Source organism: Phytophthora cinnamomi (assembly GCF_018691715.1).
Source record: "Phytophthora cinnamomi strain GKB4 chromosome Unknown Contig111, whole genome shotgun sequence".
Taxonomy (NCBI): domain Eukaryota; phylum Oomycota; class Peronosporomycetes; order Peronosporales; family Peronosporaceae; genus Phytophthora; species Phytophthora cinnamomi.
Genome location: NW_027151044.1, coordinates 311164 through 333016, shown reverse-complemented (window position 1 = coordinate 333016; position 21853 = coordinate 311164). Strand labels below are relative to the sequence as shown.

At 52.0% G+C, this 21853-nt stretch overlaps 4 protein-coding genes across 4 annotated transcripts; all 4 read right to left on the bottom strand.

The window, feature by feature from the left end:
* Positions 1–6753: 6753 nt before the first annotated feature.
* Positions 6754–6975, bottom strand: IUM83_15753 (uncharacterized protein; the record flags this gene model as incomplete). The annotated part of the gene is made up of 1 exon (XM_067940592.1): positions 6754–6975. One exon carries the CDS (start codon positions 6973–6975, stop codon positions 6754–6756), a length of 222 nt encoding a protein of 73 aa, XP_067782052.1.
* A 2375-nt stretch (positions 6976–9350) lies between these two features.
* Positions 9351–10182, bottom strand: IUM83_15752 (putative pol polyprotein; the record flags this gene model as incomplete). Its single annotated transcript, XM_067940591.1, has 2 exons — positions 9351–9834; positions 9893–10182. 2 exons carry the CDS (start codon positions 10180–10182, stop codon positions 9351–9353), a joined length of 774 nt encoding a protein of 257 aa, XP_067782111.1.
* A 217-nt stretch (positions 10183–10399) lies between these two features.
* On the bottom strand, positions 10400–11052 carry IUM83_15751 (Mitochondrial Carrier (MC) Family; the record flags this gene model as incomplete). Its single annotated transcript, XM_067940590.1, has 3 exons — positions 10400–10574; positions 10642–10890; positions 10964–11052. The coding sequence occupies 3 exons, from the start codon at positions 11050–11052 to the stop codon at positions 10400–10402; spliced, it is 513 nt and encodes a 170-aa protein (XP_067782115.1).
* Positions 11053–19543: 8491 nt separating this feature from the next.
* Positions 19544–20803, bottom strand: IUM83_15750 (Pectate lyase; the record flags this gene model as incomplete). Its single annotated transcript, XM_067940589.1, has 1 exon — positions 19544–20803. One exon carries the CDS (start codon positions 20801–20803, stop codon positions 19544–19546), a length of 1260 nt encoding a protein of 419 aa, XP_067782061.1.
* Between the last annotated feature and the right edge of the window lie 1050 nt (positions 20804–21853).

Below are 21853 nucleotides of genomic sequence, written 5' to 3'. Positions count from 1 at the left end.
AAGAGCAGCCAGGCAAGGACAGCAATTAAGAGACTGCTAAGACGACGAAGTCCTTCGCTGGCATGCTGACTGAGCTCGAGAAAAATATGCGAAGTTTGTATCCATGTCTGTTAGACGATGAAATGTATCTAACCACAAGTTCTTGGATACTTGACTCAGGGTGCGGACACGACCTAACCACAGAGACAACGCGGTTTGTGCGGAAAGAGCCCAACACCCAGTACATGTTTACATTCGCACAGGGCTCTAAGCATTCAAATACATATATTGGTACAATAAAATTGTATTTGCATGGTCCATGAGGAATTAGACCTTTTCTGTTCGAAAATATTGCTTTAGTACCGGACGTTACCTCGAACATTCTGAACGAGTTCTGGCCCAGGCGCAGTGTGATGGTGTATGGGACACCTCCCAACGTGAGCAAGCTACCCGTGTGAGGCTCTGTGTGGTTTGCGCATATCCCTGCCGTCCTATGAAAGGACAAGAAGCCGTCTGCTCGTGCCGTAAAGTGCGGGTTCCTCAGAATGGCGGAAGAAACGAAGGGTTATCAACTCTGGGACATGTACAACAACAAGAACATCCAATCACGAGACGTGTTGTTCGATACGACCAATGTAGCCACGCTGGTCCAACGAGCGTTCGGACAGACTGATGAGGACGTCCCAATTGAATCTGCCGCGCGAGAGTTACCCGCAGCAGAGGGAGCCGATTCACTTGCTACCGAGTCTATGAGAGCAGTGGGAGTTGTAGAACCTGTAGAAGGGTCTACTGGTGCAGTGGGAGCTGAAGAACCTGCGCAGGCCAGTAACCCAGCAGTGGGAGCTAAGAAACGCTTACGTGTGGGACTTGTGTATACGCCACCAAGGCGCGAGCCCCGCCTACATCGAGAGGCGAAGAAACCGAAGGGATACTCGGATTATCAGTGCTTCCAGGCAATGTTAGAGCACAACACGGCTCAAGACATTCTAGAGCACAGAGTTCCTACACCACAATCGCTCAAAGACGCGTTGAGTGGGCCTTATTGAGAGCAGTGGAAATAGGCTCTGGAACTTGAGTACGACTCCTTGATCGAGGATGGGACGTGGAGACTCGTACGACTGCCACCTGGGCATAAGGCTTTGCCATGCCATTGGGTACTAGTTGTAACGTATAACGCTGACGGGACTGTCGAGCGGTTCATAGCACCCCTCGTAACACAAGGCAACCAACCACCAAGCGTTTGGGGTATAATGTGACGAGGTATACGCACCAGCGGCACAATTCGAGTCACTGTGCCTAGTGCTGGCGATTGGAAAGATATTGGACAGTCATATCCATCAGATGGATGTCCATACGTCGTTTCGGAACGGCACGATGGGCGGAGAATAAAACATCTACATGAGGCAACCTCACGGATTTGCGATGCGAGGCCATGAGCACTTGGTCTGTGAACTTCAAAAGAGCATCTATAGCCTGAACCAAGCCCCGTGCATCTGGTATCGCGTTTTACATACCCTTTTGACGTCGATGGGTTTTGCACGCTGCCACAGAGAATTTTGCGTCTACGTGCAAAACGTAGGAGAAGAATGGATCATAGTCGTGTTATATGTCGATGATCTGACGGTCATGTCGCGAGATATGCGACTCATTAACAGGCTGAAAGCCGAATTGTCAAACCGGTTCAAAATGAAAGACCTGGGCGACATTCATTATATCCTCAAGATGGAGGTGCACCGCAATAGAAATCAGCGTGTGATGATGATCTCACAGCGCAAATATATTGCAGCGTTGATGACAACAGACAAACTGGGCAAATGCGCTCCAGTAATGACACCACAAGTTTCTGGCCTCGTACTCGAGCCCGAGACGAAGCTGAGCGCAGAGCAAATTGCTGCGCAGCCCTTTGACTACAGAGGTATTGTTGGCTCACTCTAATATTTGGTCAGTGGCACACGCCCGGAAATCGCCAACGCGTTAATGCAGTGACCGAATTTCTATCTTGCTACAACCGCTCGCATTGGGATGCAGCTAGGCGTTGAAAGGGACATCAACGTACGGTTTTTCTCTCGATAGTACAACGCGAGACGTGGCTTGGGAAGTGTGCACTGACGCGAGTTTCGCGTGTCAATCAAAAGAACGTATATCCGTAACTGGGTATGTGATCCGAATGACCAGAGCCAGTGTGTGATGATGCAGTAGAAAGCAGGGAGGCGTTTCACTCTCGACTGCTGAAGCTGAACTTATTGCGCTAAGTGAGGGAGCCAAGGAAAGTGGTTGTGGTATTTGCTGGGAGAAATGAGATTTCCTCAAAAGGTACAGTGCTGGTATGGTGCGACAGCAACTCTGCCATCAGCATTGTGAAACACCCCTGAAATCACAAAACAAATAAACACATTGAGATCCGCTGTTTACAAGGACTTTGTTCAACTAGGTCGCCTTAAGATAGCTTATTGCTCTGCAACAGAAATGACAGCGGATATTCTCACTAAAGCTCTACCCACGAAACCACTTCTGAAACTGAGAACCTAGGCGTTCGCGAACTCCAATATCAAAGTGTTGAATGGGGAGGCACGCAGCGCGCGCTCCGTTCGTAGAGCGGCAGAAGGCAACGCCTGTCTGTAAGTCGAGTAATTCAATAATGAACGAAAAACCTCGTTAAGGCGTAAATATTTATATTAGCAGTACGAAGGGACAATGTTGAGATCGCCAGCTGCAATCTGGATAATACCGACAGAGAGGTGTCTGCAATCCATAGTGCGATGACGGCAAGATGCAGAGGAGCGGTCGAGAACGCAGTCCGAAGACAAGCTCACTTCCGCTTTTGCCTCCAGGTACCGAACTCGGACTTAGAGTAGTAGGGATAGGAATAAGAGAAGAATGAGTAATATATTGTAGTGAGTTACCTATAGTGTGTTTTCTGTTCATTTCAACAGAAGCTCGTGTCATACACGACCTGTCGTTCCCTCGATGATCGCCCGTAAACGACGCGTTCGACCCGGCCGACCTACCTTCGATCTCCTTCGAACACGGTAGCGCGGTCTTGCGCCGCATCGAGTGGGTCAAGATGAGCAAGCCCAAACGTAAACGTGAAAATTAAGCGCAGCGACATCAAGTAACCCTTCAGAAACCTCTTTGATCACGTCGGTGAGTGAAATTCGCGGGTTGCTTCCGCGTCAGGGTGCGGTAGTCTCGAACTCCGTAAAGTTGCTCAACGTTTGGTCCACCTTGCAGTACGAGGGCCGTACGAACAACGAGCAGAAGCACACCCAATGGTCAACTACACCCAGGGCCCTAACCTCGATTGGGAAACATATACTCGAGCGGAGTCGACAATATCGCGAAAGTCCTGCTCCGGATTCGCGAGTTGCTTAATCTGCATGGTTTGCCACGCCTGTTTCTGCATCCGGTCAGCGTGACTGCCTCGCAATTCTCCATCGCCGCGCCCCGGGCTGGGGACACATGCCGTCATCGGCAAGGGCCAGGTTTGACGTGCTCTGGTTTGAGCACATCCTCGTTCATGGGCAGCTGCAGGACGTTCCGTCTCGGTACTTTGCTATCCCGACATACATGGATGCCAGCGACTCGGCCCAATGAGCAGTACACCCGGCCACACAATTCGATCAGAAGGAGTGCACAACGATCGCGCAGCGCTGTAGCAGTACTATTAGTTATTGATGCGGAATAGGCTTTTTGAGCACATTGCTTTCAAAACCAAAATGCAGAATAAAAATTCACGCAGTCAAGATTAATTCTAGAGGTAGTACGGGTTTCAGTAGTCCTAGGCATTCACGTTTATTCGAGGTTAACCTCCACTGGTCTAGAAGTCCTACGAACTGCGCCTTCCCCTGGGGCACATGGCCAGGGTAAGCTATAGGCACGCCATAACGTTTGTGTATTGGATACCGATACATGATGAAATATTCGTCTTAGGCTCCAACATCAACGCGAAAGCACAGCAAACAGTCGTGTTGGGGAACATGCGCGGCTGATATTAGTCTAAACCGTGCGAAACCCACGCCATGGGGCGTGTACCCCTCAGTAACATTGGCGGGTCCTCGGTCAGTATCGTCTTCAGGTTGAGACCCCGTCCATTCGCGTCGATTGGGCGACCGAAGCCTGTCGATTGTAGCGAGTGTACCGCTGAGACGCATCCGAGCACCATCGACCGTACAGCATGACCAGGGTGCTGTCGACGCCCGCTGATAAGAGCGCTGTCGCACCACTACATCGTAGCGAATGACATGAGCATTTTATTGAATCAGCACCTGTAGCTGCAGCAGCCTGACGCAGCACCTCGGTCAGGGCGTCAGCCGAAAGCCGTTTGACGCGCGACACAAAGTAGAGCGGGTTATCGTTGATAGATTCGACCGACGCAGCTAGGTTCCTAAGTACTAATGACACACGAACAGGGCATAGTGTGTCATGACCGAAGCGGCCTCACCGCGTTGTCGTACCGCATCCTGTCCGATCGCTCTTAGTTCCTAGAAAAGTGACGGCCACCATCGCTGCGAGACCATAGCTGCTGGTTTCGCACCCGTCCGCGCCGCGAACCTTGACATCCGCTACTAGCAGAGTACCATTGCGTCTAGTGCCTCTAACCGCCAATATCCAGCGCTCCTTAGCAAAACGAAAAAGCCCAACAACGGAGCACCACCAATGACGCAGTGGAGGGCGTTGCTAGGGATGAGGCCGTCATGGATCCGTTGGAGCATTGTGAGGGTGATCGAGGCGCGGGTACCTGGGGTTACGGAGACGCGCTGCATACCGGCCAGCTTGAGGATGTGGATGGGTGCGTACTGGGGATCACAGTCGATGTGGAGGCAAAGATACCAGCGGACGTCGCCAAACTTGGACTGAACGTCCGACCCAGTAATAAACGGCGAAGCGACCTAACCGTTTGTATTGGGTGTGTGGTCGGTTTGCTGGCGGCCAGACGTAGACACCGACCAGTGAGCAGAAGTTGCACCACTGCCCCCCCCCACAGACACAGACACCACGTGAGCGGTACTGTCGCCGTGACGACCAAGCAAGGGCCTGCTGCTGTAAGGTTACCATATGCGTGACCAAGACACGCCTAAATCTTGCCAGTGCTGCAGTTGCGCGCCGTCCCCCACGCGCGACCCCAAGCCAGTCTTGGGGTTGAGCGCACCCGGTAGATGAGCCGCCGACACCCGTAACTTCCAACGCGCCTCACCAGCGCCCAACACGCGATTCAGTTCATGGAACGGTTGGATCCGGCTCTGCAACGCGTTGCACCTCGAAATATCCGAGGTATCATCAATCCAGAAGCAGATGTGTGTCAGCGTATGCGGCTCCGATGCGACACATACCTCTCCTCTGCACCTTGCCGCAGAAAACCGCTATCTGATGTTGATGGAGAAGTTATACGGGATTGTTAGGGGCATCCGCTGGGTCCAGTTCTTTCTCTAAAAAAAACTTTATAGCGCCTAAAGAAACATTTATGTACCAGTATGGAAAATATCAATATTATTGTATCTTTTTCACTTAGATCATCATAGTGTGTCACTCACTGACAATATGTAATTCCCAATTGTAAAGCATAGTATCGACTTACTGCTGTTAACCGTGTATATCCTTTTCGGAACTGCGCAGATAGCAATAGACGCCATCATAGGAGTTGTGATAAGTATATACTGGTTTTGAACTCAAGCCGTTATACAAGTAGATCTAATACAAACCTCCTCAAATGTTAATGTCAGCAAGTCGCCACTACAGCAGTACTAGTAGAGACACTATATCCCGAGTGGTAATTATATGTTGAGGCTGTAAAGCAGACTCGGGAGTGTCCATGCGTATCAAACAATAATTGAAGTGAGCTCTGTGATTTCAAATGAAAAATAAACTAGTATTAAGTATTTTTAACCCCTCATTCACCGTGCTCTAGTGCTTTCGACGTAACGATACTTAACCAACGATTACGTTAAAAATGTAACGTATTCGTTTGAAAATCATACGTAAAGATACGTTTAACGCGACCCCGTAATCCTGAGTTCATCTGGATACTCTCCGTGTGCTCGCCAACCTCCCCTCCCCCACGAATCGAGAACCACCCAACACCTATCAAGATACCCCGGCGGTACAATATCACGTCATAGCTGCCTAGTGAAGCGCACGGCACTCCTGTCACAACGAACCCATTGGAGTCGTGGATAAAGGATCGAAGAACTAAGTATCCTATTCTGGCTTCACTCGCACGAAAGTGGCTAGGATATATTGGAACATCAGTGCCACCCGAGCTTGCTTTCTCGAAAAGTGGAAACGTGGTCACTACAAAACACTGTTCACTAGATCCAGAAACTGTTGCGACATTTGGTTTATCAGCGAAAATGATGAGGAGGCAGATAATAATTTATCTAGCGAGTATAGTGACAACAACAATGGAGATGATGCTTCGGTTCATAGCAAGTGTTGATAGTTATTGCGTATGAGTCTTGACGACGAAATGCTGTCAGACCAGCTTTGCAATCAATGAAAGAACAAGTTTATCTGGCCTTGCTGCTACTCTTCATTACGGCACCTCTATTGTATTAGTATCGGTGGTAGGATGCATGAGGGCAAGCTCGGTGACTCAAAGAACGATAATCTAGCTAGGGTGCGCCAAAATGCAGCTACGCATATAAATCATAGTCACACATCTGTATTGTACGCACAAACCACATGCACCTTTGAAGAGCAATCACGTAATTATCTGGCTGGAGGTCACAGCATTGGGCTTCTATCTTGAGCGGTGCGCGACGTCCACAGCGAGAGTGCCTAGACGGCATACACGCCAAGATCCACCGTGATGGACCTCCTCCATCGGCGGCTCACAGCATCCTGGTCGAGCACCGGACAAGCGCCGTCAGCATCGACGCAGCAGCCGCCGAAGACGATCAGCGAAGAGTCGTCTCTGCCTTCGATGACCGCATTGCCGAACGGCACGACGAGATTGCCCCAAGATAGCATGTTGTCGAACGTGAGCCTGTTCTGCACCATTTGGTCCGGCGCCTTGTCCAGGTAGGTAGGTTGGCCCTACCGCACCCCTATGTGGCCGCCGTCTCAACCTTCGCTGTTACGGATGTGTCCCGCCGAGCGTAGCAATGCTGCACAGATGTCACTGTAGTGGCCGATGTCGCCGGTTTAAAGTTCCTAAAGCGGCAGGTCGTACTCCACAAGCATGTAGTCGAACGTAGCGCATCGCTGGATGTAGTACATCTCGCTGGAAATCTTTCGGATCTGCAGGAGGCGGTGCAGTTGTTGCCAGACGGATGTCTGCTGGCGTTGGTGTTGCTGCTCAAACCGACGAGCGAGCGCTTGACAGCCTACGAGGTGACAGGAATTGTACGTAGCTGCCGGCTTACGGCTTCTCCGTGACAGGCCATCGCAATCTGCTCAATGCCCTCGTAAGTGACTTTATCATTACGACACCAGCTGCGACTCAGATGCCCGTTGCTCCGGCGCAATAGAGACTCGGCGTGAGAAATTCTCCCGAGCGGATCCGATCGACACCGTTCAGTGAAACAAACCCCAGATTTTTAACCAATGAATCCAGTTTCGTTATCGTACGTAACGTTTACGAAAAATATGATAGATAACGTTATGTTTTTCGTTGGCCAAATAACGGTAAACGTAAAAAGCACTACAGTACTCACAAGATTGTAGATACCGTAATGTCGGTGGTAAGTGTCACCCTTTGTTAATTGTTACCCGCGTTAATCGCCCAATCCGCAATCTGATTACCGCCAGCACACATTGCTGTATTAATTGTCACCCCTTATAAAACATAATTCATTCAACGTCACTCACGTCAACAACCCCCGCCTCCTCCGCCTCACCCTCAGCCTTCACAACTTCCTGCACGATGCGAATTCCAGTCCAGGGCAAGAGTAGAATGTCGACCACGTACAAGAACACCTCAGAGCCGTTAGAGTTCGAATTGACCGTCCTTGTTTACTACGACACGCACTGCTGTTGTATCCGCCTTTTGGTCTGAAATTGAACCACCTAGACGCGCTTATGCCACCAAAACATTGGTGGTGTTGCGGTGGAGACTGTACCGCTCCCGTATTGCCGCACTATCCGCCAGCCCCAAGGCGGTCATGCAGAAGCGGTATAGGGAGCTCGACTCTGTGAAGACACTCTCTGACGACGTCGAGCTCCGCACTCTTGAGTGACTCACTGCCGTAAGGCCAAATGGCGTGCCGGCATCAACAACAATCATGCTGCGGGAGGCGCTCAAGATCGCCCGCATAACGAGGTAACGCCAGACGCATTTGCAGCATCATCGACGTGGCCGGCCTCCTACCTTTTTCTCTACCGCCTGGCCCTCAGAGCGGTAACAGGGCAAGGTCAGTCTCCTCCTGTGAACACCGCTACGGTTTTGCCGCAACAGTGTGTCGCCGTATATTGAAGGAGGAAATTGTGAAAATCTACAATACAGACCAAACGGCCGAGCATTTCGAATACGTGCCTAAACATACAATTGACAAGCGAGGCTCTAAACTGTGTGGGTCAATTACGGTAGTAGAAACAAAGATAGGATGACCGCGATGCTAATGGCGGGTAATACGGGGCGCATCTACGACTCCTGGGTCATGTTGAAGATGCGTACATCTACTATAGTGGAGATGCGTGAAGTGGACACGCGATTAAGGCAAGGCTTTGGCCGTAAACACTGGCCAAGAATTCAGTAGATCCAGGACAAACATGGTGTGTGTCAACCGGAGGACGGTGGGTGAGGAAGGATGAAAGTTGTGAAGTGCTGTCGTTGAGGTGCTGGTTCAATTGCCATCATCTCACAGCTTTCCTCAAGGCGCCAGCTCGTCCGTTACATCTCACTCGCAACCTCCGGGGTCGCCACGAACTCAGCCGCCATGGTCGAAAGATCGACGCTGTTTTGCTTCTTACAGAACCAGCCCACCACCATACCATCTACGCATAACACGTCTCCGCTCACGGACTTGAGATCGGTACGGTCGGTCGCGTAATCAGCATCACTGTAGCACCTCGGCCGCGTGGGCTACCTCGGAGTCGACCTCCAGACGCAACTTGACATCGATCGTACCATTCAGATACGGCATGATCCTCTTGGCGTTCCGCCAATCTGATTCGCGAGGCGCGTGAGCACGTCGGGTCACACGATCTTCGGCTAATACAATGTCGGGTCTTGTGCACCGCGTAATCCACAATAAGCGCCCTACAAGTGACTGGAATTTTTGAATCGTGGGGCGGGACAGCGTGCCATTCGAACCACCCAGCAGTAAAGCGCTGTTGTCGCCATTGTCCTGATCATTTACGACTGGCGTTCCGACCGCATTTGCGTCAGCGAGTCCAAAACGTTTCAAGATCTCCAGGATCGCAAGGCGTTGATTCTACATGTAGCCATGCAGCTCATCGTACACGACGCCGGTGCCCAGAAACTTGGACACGTGCCCCAAGTCCACCACATTCGCGTCTTCGAAGAACTTGTCCACGTTGGTAACACTCGTGCCCGTCACGGGCAAGTCGTCCACGTACACACCCCCGACCGTGGGGTCCGAGCCGTTGCCTCTCTTGTACATGCTACAGTCAGTGTAGGATTGCACTAAGCCTAGCTTCGACAAAGTTTTTCGTATGTTCAGAGACCACAGGTGACCTGCCTGCTTCGGGACGTGCAAGCTTTTGCACAACCTCAGCGTCACCTCGCTTTCGTTCGCAAGTCCCAGATCGGCTAGCGTGTTTGTGTCCACCGTCATGACCTGTGGTACGTGCAGTAAGGTCTCCAAGTCCGACTCCTTCTCATCTCTCACGTACGTGTTGGGCACGTCGCCGTACCTCGCGGGTACGTTATACTTTTCGCGACAGCGCGAGCACAATCTGGGCAGACAGACCTTCCAGAGCAGCGCTGAATGTGTCCACGTAGTCTACATCGTACTCCCTCTCGTTGCCACAAGCAACAAGCCTGGCCTTGAACCTCTTCAGAGTACAATCTGCATGGTTCTTGGTTTTAACCATCCACTTCGAGTGCAGCGGCTTGTCGTGCTCCGGCTTCGCCACGAGCTCCCACGCGTCGTTAGCCTCCAACACACTAATCTCTTCGGTCATTGCTTTGCTCCATTCAGTAGCACGAGCACAGTTGAACTCTTCGCTGTAGTTCTTCGGGTCCTCCAACAAGCTCACTATGGCAACCGACACACGTTTCCGCCCCATGTTGTGCGTGCGCATCCGAGTAGGCTCTGCTGGCGGTTGGGGCACCAGTTCCTGGTGCTCAGCTTCCGCCCTACGAGCGCCTTCCCTTGTCTCAGTGCCTTCTTGGACTTTTGCTTTTTTTCTGCACGTTGACCTCGTCTTGGGTTGCTATCCGCTTCTTCCGGTAATCGACGTTCCTGTACTCGCCTCCCCCGTCCGCGCGCAAGACGTGCACTCTGCAATTGAACTGTCTCTAGAAGTACGCCAGGAAGCGCTCGTACGCCTTAGCGATCAGGTCTTTCCTCTTTGCCACGAACACCCTACAGTAGTTGGTGTGGTGATCCACGAAATTGATCAGGTACTTGTTGCCGTTGCGGTCCATGAGATTCATTGGTCTCTTGAGGTCGCTACAGACGACGCCACCAATCCTGTCGATTGCCCTTCGCGCACGTCAGGCAATTGATCTGGGTTCTGTCAGTCAACTCGATCCAAGACCCAGGTGCATCGGCCATCTTCCCGACCATGTCGAACATAAGGTGCCCGAGCTGCTCATGCAGCTCCATCAACATGCACTTCACTGGGGCGCACTCCAGGTTGGCCTTCTCTGCTTGCTCGAGCGCAGCATACACTCCGCTTCTCTTCCCGTCGCACAGGTCCATGTTTTCCGTGCTCCTCGCACTCACCGCGTTCACCGTGTTCATAAGCAGGACGTCATTTACCTTGAACACCTCGAACACACGCGCCCTATCCGCTACACTTACCAGCTACCGGCGGCTTCCCTTGTAGGCTAGTATAAAATCGATTTCCTCGAGCTTACACCAAGTTCTGCGCAAGTCGCTCACCGTAATACACATTGCTCATCACAACGTCGCGCTCACTACCATCGACCGCAGCACGACGCCCCATGCTGTCCTTCTTAGTCACCGATATGACCTGACCGTCACCTACTTTGCATGTCTCGCTGCAGTCAACAGGATCGATCAACAAACGGGTATCGTTCACCAGGTACCGACTAGCTCCGCGGTTGAACATCCACGAACCGCAGCTGCTATTTCCTACGGCAAGAGCGAATATTGTCTGTCCATCCTTCCTTCTTCAGATGGCCCGGTTGGTCGCAGGGTCAGCAGCGTCGCCCGCTGTCTTTGGTGTCCGCATCCTCTTCAGCAATCACGACCAGATTACCGCTGTCGCTGTTGCCAACATGACCACTGCTGCGATCACCACGAAAGTTTCTGCCGTGGTCGTTGCCTACATCTGCCTCAAGCGTGCTGCCAAATTCCGCCAGCTCCCACGCTTGTTTTATGTCGTCGACACGGTGCCGGTCAATTCTCGTTTGCATCGCCCTTTTGGTCTCCGGCGCGCCCGCTTGCAGATGTACTGCGAAACGAAGCGATCCAAACAATCCGCAGCGCTCGCTATTCCCAACACGTATCCGTCAGCCGTCTCCACCAACACCCGTAACCCGCCGCTGCTGCCCCCGTTCCTACCAGCAGCCTGGTGTTGGTGCGTCTATTCGCCCTCCAACAGGATGCTTTTATTGACCAACTCGAAAGGGTGGTGAAGCTGCATGAATACTTTACGCAGCCCCCCCCCCCCCCCCCCGAGTGATCCAGCCGACTCTTCACAGAGGCGTGAGTGCCCTCGCCAGTAGATGTTCTCAGGGACCCAAGGATTAAAGTGGCTGGCCCAACACTCCACATTGTTTTGGTTGTACGGCCACCACTCCATGTCGAGATAGTTGCGCATATTGTTCGACAGTTAACGAATTCCCGCACTGCTTGTGTTGAACTCCACCTCCATCTCAGACTTGATTGTTTTGTAGCTCTTAGCCATTAACGTCTCGGTCGCCAATGTGTTGTTGTTCGTCTTCTTAGTGATGACCGCCGAACTGTGCACGTCGACCTGGTCAATTTTCTTCTGAGCCTGTGCGAGCACATTGCGATTGATGTGCCACAAGCATAAGCTTCGCTGCCATCGGAAACACATTCTCCGTGGCGTTTGTGAAAATCAGTTCATGGTCGGTCAGGTCCACGCGGGGCATGGGGATCGTCATCAACCAACAAGTCCCGTAGCTCTGATAACGCCCAGATATAGTATGGTTCAGCTTCACCAGGGATCATCAATGGTAGCACTGCAGCCATCCCGGTGACTAAAAGGGGTGTATGGTATTTGTTTGTCTTGAAGGTGCAGTCAATGATAAACATGTCCATGAAGTTCCGCGTCAAGTTGGTAGTTTCCGGGTGAGCCATGAAGGCGGTTGGCAGAATCAACCCCGTAGATATAGTGAAAATTCTTAGACTTGAACAGCTCAACGAACGCTTGCACAATAGTACCCGGAGTAAAAATCTCTGAGCAAGCCGTTCCTTAGGTGTTGGTGAAGTCTTTCGGAAAATCAGTGAGTCCTCATCCTTCGCCAGCATCGAGGCGTATATCTGCGATAATTTCCGACTGTACGCGCATGAGATCCAACTGGGTCAACCCGACTGGATCCGTACACCGAGCGTATCGATGGCGCTGCGCAAAGTGAACTCTTGCCACGTTGCGACTCAGGAAACTTCCCGCAGTCACAGCCGACTTCCGAACGGGGATACGGTGAAATGGGATTAGTCGCCCTGGATTGAAACCCAGTGGCATGCTGTGTGGCATGTGGAGAGCGAATGTTTGTGTGGATATTTTGTGCTACCAGTGCCTGCAGTTAGTTTGGACTCACAGAATCGGAGATGTGCCCCTGGGGAGCTCTCATATTCTGCGTGGAACAACACATCCTGTCCGTCCGCCGGACCCGCAAAGTCTAAGTCGTGAAAGTGCACTCAGAGAACGTATCCTTACTGCTGCCTGCATTGGCCCCGTTCAAGACGCTGGGACAAGTCCGAATGATCTGCTTACACCACGACCACGACCACATGCACGAAGCACCCAGCTGACGCGGATTCATGGTTTACCAGACTGAATAGGGGCATCTCAAGCCGCGGTACACTGGACTACCAAGGACCGCACTGAATCGAGTCAAACTGAAGAATTCATTCAGAGATCCCGGGTGACCATGCCGGATGAGGTCAAGGGATGACCAATCTAGTACAAGCTACACATGACTATACGGTGGAGCCTGCCCCCAGCCTGGATGAGATCGAACCACACCGGTCGACACTGGATTAGCCGCACTTGGATGCCGGAAGTCAGTTCTGCAGCGAGGGATCGATGTACCCAGATACCATATCCTATGTATCCAAAATCACCAGCAATGCTGCAGCGTATCGGGGCTTATTGGTCAGACTCCGACCCGCTGCACTTTATAGTCTTCAAGGGTTACACGTGGTGGGCAATAGCAAACTGATTATCTCGCATCTCAAACTCAGACGTCCACCCAAGGCGCCCCACTTACGCGACATCTAAATGCAATGCCGCGCCTTAGCAGATCGTCTCCAGACAACCTCGTGGACGCATCACCGCTGCCAGTTTAACAAGATGGCCGACGCTCTGACCAACATGGCGATGGACACCAAGACGAGCACTCAAGTGTTAGAGGCAGACCTTGAGTGCCTGCCTTTAGCCTGGTCGAACGTAACTGAGTCCTTACAAGGGACATCGGTCACTGGCTGGCTGCTCATCCCGACCCGGACGACGACGCAGACGTCGCTGGCCGGTATACCAACTCTGGCGTGTCACCTCGACATGCATGTGCTAGTACCCGAAGATGTAGCTAGCAAGCTGGCAGAAGATATGTAGGCTTCTGCTAGACGGACATTGGCTAATTCGTTAGCGAGACTAAACGACAAATGTACCCAGATACCGCCGTCATCAAGTGATTGGTGATGCCGTCGACGCAAACGAGTCGAAACATACTCAACCTAAGATAAGCATGCTGAAAGAGCTCTCGAGTACTGGCCGGGAGCCAAAAGCGAAAGCCGTTCAAGGCCTCACTGGTCTCACAGGTGCCGGGTGGGTTGGACCCGCGATAACATCGATACGAAACGGGCACGAACTGGGGTATCGTACCCTGAAGTGACTGCTTTGGCTTCATTTTCCAATTGTCGCGTCCATTCCGGACGACCATTCCATATACCGTACTGTGGTGGTGGTGGTGGTTAGTGCTTGCATCTAGGACTGAATTGATTTACTGCTGTGTGGTAGGACTCTACTTTGTATTGTTTTATATTTCATTCACCTAGTGAGGGTGGTACGCGAACGCTGAGTGCGCATCTTTCGATTCTTGACTGGTGATAAACCCTTACTCAAGGGTCGAAAAGAACAAGTGGCGGCTGTATGTTGAATGACGTTTAGCTCGACATTGTATATACATGTGGTTGGTTGTTCTGAATTACGGGTCTGTCTGTGACTCCTACCGTTCAGTCGGGCATTGTTCCGTTAAGTGTGGTTTGGAGCAACTTGCATTCCTCTATATTCGATTGCGTATTTCTGACAACTTCTTGTGGCAAATACGGTCAGGCGAAGATAAACGCACCGACAGAAAGCACACGCCAATACTGGATCCTTGATCCAGTATTCCTGATCCCGTTCCAGCTCCAGCTCATTCAGTGTGCTGGTGACTGGATCGTGGTCACAGACACGGACGGTACTCGGTGTCTGAGAGGGTTCCCCAAATACGACACTCGTGCTGTACACCTGGACGGCAAAGGCGTACACCCGCTTCACCTCGCTCTGACTTCGAACGAGAGTCGGCAGTTGTGTGTATGACTACCATCACGCATGTATGCAATTCGCCATGGACCTGAAGGCTGGAACGAATAGATAGCGGCAATCTGGATGTGTATCTTGCTGTTGGTTGCCTTAGAACGCAACATTTTGCGCACCCGATCAACGTCAGTGAGCTTTCGTGTGTTCCTGGGTTGTCCAGCCCGATCGCAAGCGAATCCACGATCAACAATATTTCCATCCTCACTCTTCTTGGCACTACTAGAAAATGAATAAATAAATCGACAATGTTGGACCCGGTCCCGCCAAGTCTGCTTCAATTGTTGACCGTCATACTCTAAGCCAAGTAAGCAGTGCAGTGTCCTTGTTCTAATTTCAAACGAACTATCACAGAGTATATCATTAAAATTCTAATTTATACAATTAGGTACAAATGTTTAACCCCTTGAGCCCGGACGCCTGGACCTTACAAAATAAGTCCATTCCTTAACGTGGACCACAAACGTTAAGGAATTATTTGCTTGGATTTTGTATTGATCCTTACAAATATCAAGTCAAGAAGGGGTAGGTAATGTATCCACGCTTTCCCGCTAATGTGCAACGATCAATATAAACGATACTACTAGAAAGGACATTAACAGATCAAACTAGCATTTTGCATATGCTGTTTAGTAGAAGACCGCCCTCCGCCACTCGACTTCGTGACGCATTCCCATATTTTCTCGCTTGGCTCCTAAACCCCACGCTGCTCCCAAAAATGGCGTTTCAGGCACGCTGGCGCGAGCTGAAGAAGGCTGGCTGGACCTCCAAGCGACCCAGTGGGATTTCAGTTGACTCCACCTATCCCAAGCCTAGGAGAACTACCAAGGGTGTCAGCGGAGAAGACCTTTTCGAAGGCGAGGAAGCGCTCATGAAGTATCTGGACAAGACTGACCTGTGTAACACTGCGTGTTTGCATTTGGCGGTTACTCTCTACGGTGTACTGACACTATTGCGTGAACTTCTGAGCTTCAAGCGAAGAAGCAAGCGAGGCGCGACGGATCAGCAAACGCCGCGCGACGTCGAAACTATGCGATTCCTGCGAAAGCTGCCGTCGGGAGCCTGCGAGTTGAGGCACCCCTCGGTAGCCCGCCGCAACAGACCCCGCCATTTCCCCCCCGCTCCGCCATTGGTAAATGAGGCTACGCCAAGGTCAATCGCGCCTCACACCCCAGTAGCCCTACAAGCCACCTCCCCCCACGACACTACGTTTTCCCCCGGAAGTAACGATGGCCAATCCACAATAGCCCCGAAGGTATTATCTTCTATCATTATCCTGTATGGTTCAAGTTTACTTATCTCTAATGCTGTATCTGACATTCTATTGTGTACTAGATTCGTGTATCAGTCCACGGAACCTCGATCCAGATTTCAAGGATGCAGACGAGAACAGCAGTGAGTCGGGCGACTCCGGCGAAAACCACCAGTCCGAGAGCGTGGCGGAGCAGCCCGGTGTTGACGAAGAGTCGAAGCAAGACCCGCAAACCAATCGAGAATCTACTGAAGGTTGGACAAACTTGTATGTAAAGGTTATGAATAGTGCTAAGGTGTATCTACGGTTTATGCTGTACCCGAAGATTTGAATTAGGATGTGAATCACATAGCGGCCAGCGATGACCAAAACAAGTTTGCTGGCTTTGAATCGGACACTGAGAACGATGATGGAGACGATGAAGACCAGCCTGATGATAGCGTAGAAGCCGGCGCAGAGCAATTACCAGTTCCGCCTGAAATGAAATTTGATTGCGGATTGCTGTCATCACTTCGTGGAATGGAGAACATCGCGTCGAGCGCAGTACCCGACACATTTCTAAAGGAGATGGTCGTGAACGGCAGGTCAGAGTTGGCGACGCACACGCCGTACGACTACCTGCATGAGCCGTATGAGCCCCGATCGCCTGAGGAATGCGTAAAGACTACCCCAACCACTACAGCGGGGAGTCGGGACCAACGGCAAGAGCTCTCGCCGCTGCATCAAGTCCTTCTGGATCCTTTTTTTACTTCATACAGCCTCAGCTGTGGGAGGATATTGCTGCTGAGTCCAATGACTACTTCGAGGCGAGTATTGACGAGCGCGTAGAAGGTCAGCATACAAAGCAACTTGTACGAGAACTCAAGCACCCTGAGTTCAAGGCCAAGTCACGGGATGCTATCCACGAGGACGCGCTGAAGACATCACCTATCGAGGCGAGCGAACTGTGTGTATTCATAGGTCTATTGCTAGCACGGGCCATTGTTCCAAACAAGGAAAAGTTTGCGCATCATTGGAAGAGGAGGGATGAAGGTGCCATACCTCGTGGGTGTTTTGGACGTTTCATGGCGCGCGATCGGTTCATGCATATCTCCAGGAACCTACATTACAGCCCGAACGATGACCCAAAGGCCGCGACGGATCGCGCGTGGAAGTTGCGTCCCGTTATTGACGAACTACAAGACCGGTTTGCTGCTGGCTACACGCCACCTGCCATCATGGCGTTCGACGAGGCGATGTTGCCTTCGCGCTCAACATTCAACAGCATGCGCGCCTACATCAAAGATAATCCCCACACGTGAGTCACCACGTTGTTCATGTTGTGCTGCTCAACTACGGCCTATTGCATTCGGTGCGTGCCCGGCGTGTCGTCGGACAGGCCTGCTTTTTTATCCCTAAGTTTTCTTATCGTGTATGGTCCAATCTAACACATTATTATATTGTATGATACAAAAGGAGAGGGCAGGTCAGTCAAGCTCGACGGATCACAAGTCCGGTCCTGCCCCCGTAGCTCGCAATCTTCAGCGAGTTTTCGGTCCTTCCGCCCCACAAAGTGGGGATATGCGCCTCATCGTCACGGATAGATTCTATTCGTCAGTACCTTTGTCGATTACTGACAATGGGTTTCTACTCTATTAGTACGGTACGAACGGATCGCCAAGGACTGAGTACGAAGCTGATTCCTAAATGAAAAAGGGAGACAAGAAAAAGCCGCCAAAGATCCCCAAGAACAGACCAGCAAACATTGAACGGGGAACGTTCATCGTGGCTGAAGCCTTGCAGGTCCCAGCGATGAGAGGTTTGCGGTGGTGGGATACACGAACTGTGCATGTACTGAGTACTGGTGGCAGCGTCCGACCAGACCGCATTGTCCGACGCGATGCATTGACAGGAGAGCAACAAGAAGTGGCTTCCCCCCGCGTCGTCAAAGACTACCAGACGTACATGGGGAGCGGGGACGTCCACGACCAGTTACGCCTTCAACGGTAAGTGCTGATATCTTATATGTACAAGTTATTGAGTTTCTAATCGTGTATGATATGATAAATTTTACAACTACTCACTGCAGCTTTGCATCAAGTACAAGAAGTACTATTAGGGGCTATTCCTAGGCCTCGTTGACCTAGCGGTAATCAACGCATACATCATCTTCAATGCGGCTCGTGCAGCGGCAGGTCTCCCAAAGTTGACCCACGTGAAGTTTCTAAAAAAGCTTCATATCGAACTATGTCAACTTCGGGATGAAGACTGGGAGGCCATCTGCGCTAATGAGTCGTTTCAAGCGACACCGTCCAAAGACCCAATTCGAGCAGAAATCGTCGTACGAACCACACATCGCTACTAAATGACGAGTGGCGGCCTGGGAACAACAACCAAGGACGGAAGCTCCGAACAAGAGCATGCAAGATGTGCTCACTTCTCAAGGGCACTAGCAATGCCCGTGGTGGTGATTCGTCAACGTACTGGAGTACGTGCAAGCTACAAACTTCGTCGAAGAAACCTATGGCGAGCTGCGGTCTTGCTTCGACATCTTGCACAAGTGCTGGAGTAAGGGGCGCTGGCACCTACGCCGCAGCGAGGGGGGAAGCGGTTGATCCGCGCGCGGGCTCCGGCGCAGCACCAAGATGAAGACACTGGAGAAGAGAGTGGTGGGAGGGGCGGGCATGCAAGTGATGAGTCCACGACGACCGGTAGTCACCTGCCCAAGCGGGCCCGTTACGCACTCGACGCGACGACGGCCGATTGAAGTGCTAATTGAGATTTTCCATTTCTATTGAGTTTTAGTATAGCAAAATGTCCCACCTACCTTATCAGCAGCACATGTTCGTGGTGAGGCTATTATGCACTTCCTGCACACGGCTCTGTTCATCGTCGCAGCGCCTCTATCACTCCTTGGACTGGTTTTGTTCCACCACATAATTTGGTATGATCGCTAACATGTGCCAACTCATGAACCATACGAAACCCCACGATCGAATGTTAGGTTTAGCCAGCATTTATACACTATACAAGTTATGGAATTATGTTGAGCTTTGTATGAGAACCCTTCCCCGCACATACACGTTAGAGCGTCTAGGGCGAGGGACCAATGGGGTACGGTACTACCTCGGTCTCAAGGGGTTAATTTGTACAGAGATTTGATGTATCCAATATCCACCACGGTGCGCTATGCACCAGAGCAGGCTGCGTAATACGTAGCCTGCTCTGATCCCCTGGTCATATCGTTAGTAAAACATAATAAACTCTAGCAGCTCGAGTCCAAGTGGATCTTAATCTCAGGTCGACTTCGACCGACATCTATATTGAAACGCAACCATTACTTGAATACATCTATCAGCTGCAGGTAGCATCGGACTACGTGCATGCTTCTCTATATACACCTTGAAGACTGCCACCCACCGCCATCAGACATGGACAGGCAGTTGGCTACCTTCTCTCCTGTAGGTGGCTCACTTAGATCGTGCCCACGCCGAAGTTCTGGCTGGTGGAGCCGAACTTCTTCGCGGACGTGGGCTTGTGGTAGCTGGCCACCTTCTTCGCGTTGGACAGCGCCGCCGACTCACGGTTGCCCGTCAGCTCGCCGCAGCGCTGCAGCACGTTCTCGGCGCAGTTGCGTCCCAGCGCGGACTTGCACGTCGACTGCGTGGACGAAGACGGCACGATGATGGCGCCCACGGTCTCGCTGTCGTGCTTGTTCGGGACGGCCGTGGACTCGAAGTAGTTTCCCTCTAGCAGGACGTTGCCGTTCTCGACGACGTCGTACGAGAAGCCCGTGTTGTTGGCCCAGTAGTTGTTGACGGCGTGGACGACGGAGCTGCCGCCGACCTTAGGAGAGCGACCCGACGTGTTGTGCACGTAGTTGTTGACGAGGGTCACCTGCGTCTGCGTGCCCAGGAAGAGGAAGGTCCAGTAGTGGTTGCCGTCGCACGTGGCCGAGTACTGCGTCCGGCCGTCGAACTCGCAGTTGCTTATGGTCATGCTCTTGACACTGGCTGTGCCGGTGGCGACCATCTGGCGGCCGAGGTTGGAGATCTTGACGTGGTCGATCCAGATACGCTCCATGGCCGTCTTGCCGCTGTTGAGGCCCTGGATGTAGATGGCGTCGCCGCCCCAGATGAGGTGCGGGTTCAGTTGAGTGATGTGGATGTTCTGGATGATGATGTTGTTGCCGTTGAGCCACAGTCCCTTGCCCTTGATCACTCCGCTCGTACCGAGACCGCGGAGGGTCTTGTTGCTCGAGACCACGAGCGGGTTCTTGCTGCCCGCCAGATCGTACGTGATCTTGACCTGGGTGCCGTCCACGCAGCCACCCGTGTTGGCCATGCCGCCGCTCTGCAGGATGACGTCCTGGCCCTTGTAGCCGTTGTTCTTGGCGAGGCAGTCGCGGTTGCTCTTGGGGCGACAACCGGTCTCGGTCTTCGTGCCTTCCGAGCCGCGGAAGTCAAAGGTCTTGGTAAGGACGATGACACGCGGCTGCGAGTCCTTGAGGTAGTTCCTCAGGTCGTCGAGCGAGGCAGGGTACACGGGGGCGATGTTGCCGCCGCCGGTGGTGCCCGCAGCGAGGCCAGGTGCCGAGCCGGTGGAGATGGAACCCTTGGTCGTCGTGCCCTGCTTCGGGGACGATTGTTCGACCGAGTAATCGCTAGAACCGGCCTGTGAGCCTTGGACGGCGAAGGCAGCGACGGCGACGATGACGAGGCGGAGGATCTGCATGACGATTGCTGGGCGCTGGAGGCGTGTGCAGTGCGAGGCAAAATCGACAATGACCAGCAAGTGGCGCGCCTGACTCATGTGGGCCTGGAGCGACCGTTGTTCGCCGGCAGTGCGGCTGATAGAGCATGTCAGCGACTACTATCACAGACTGACGACGCAGGGATACCACCAAGTGGTTGACGGGAAGTGTTACTCTTACATGGCCATACCTGCTGGGATCGTGGCATACCCGATCTCAACGTGTCAGTAAAAGCGCGTGAGCTCGTTCAGCTGGGAAAATCTAAAGGCCACGTATATCAACCACTCGGACACCAAAACCTGCATTGAAACCGCTACAGCGCGCTGCTTGTTAATGTGACACATGTAGGAGACACCCCTTGAAAGCTTGACGCTCAAGTCCTCGGCTCAAGCCGTGCACCTGTAGTGACTGCAACGTGAAGTTGCTGCTACCCGCAGCTTACTGTTGATGTGGCTGGGGTGCTGACCGGTTATTCCAAATCGTGTGTCGAAAGGACCACAGCATCGACTCGGCGTAACGTACGCTGCGTTGCCTTCATGTAGAACAAGTCCTAGCGACGTGGCGAGATGCAGACGCAAGGAAGGTGGCGCTCGAGTGATAGTTGCCTCCCAGGCGTCCTGCAGATGGCGACGCGAAACGAAAGCAGGATAAAAAATCCACAAACGCAGAATGCAGTAGTCGCATGATTCCGTCGGATTTGACGGTTAATCTGTACTAATTAGTATTAATACAATTAGTCTTAGCACTGTACACGAATCTCCGGTATAATATCAGTTCTTCATGCTTCACGGACTATGGATATGCCCGCTGCTCCACTGCTATTAATATATTAAAATACAACGAACCACCACGCATCGAAAAGTTTTCCCTGCTGTTAGGGAAGATAAGTCAGCTCGCGTAAAGGTTTCAGCCGTTGACAAGCAGCCTACAAATCTGTCAATTCGCATCTTGCCGAATTGTTGTAGTAGACGTGCACAGCGAACCTTACGGTTGCAGCGAATCTCGCGAATGAGGCTCTTCAACAACAAGGT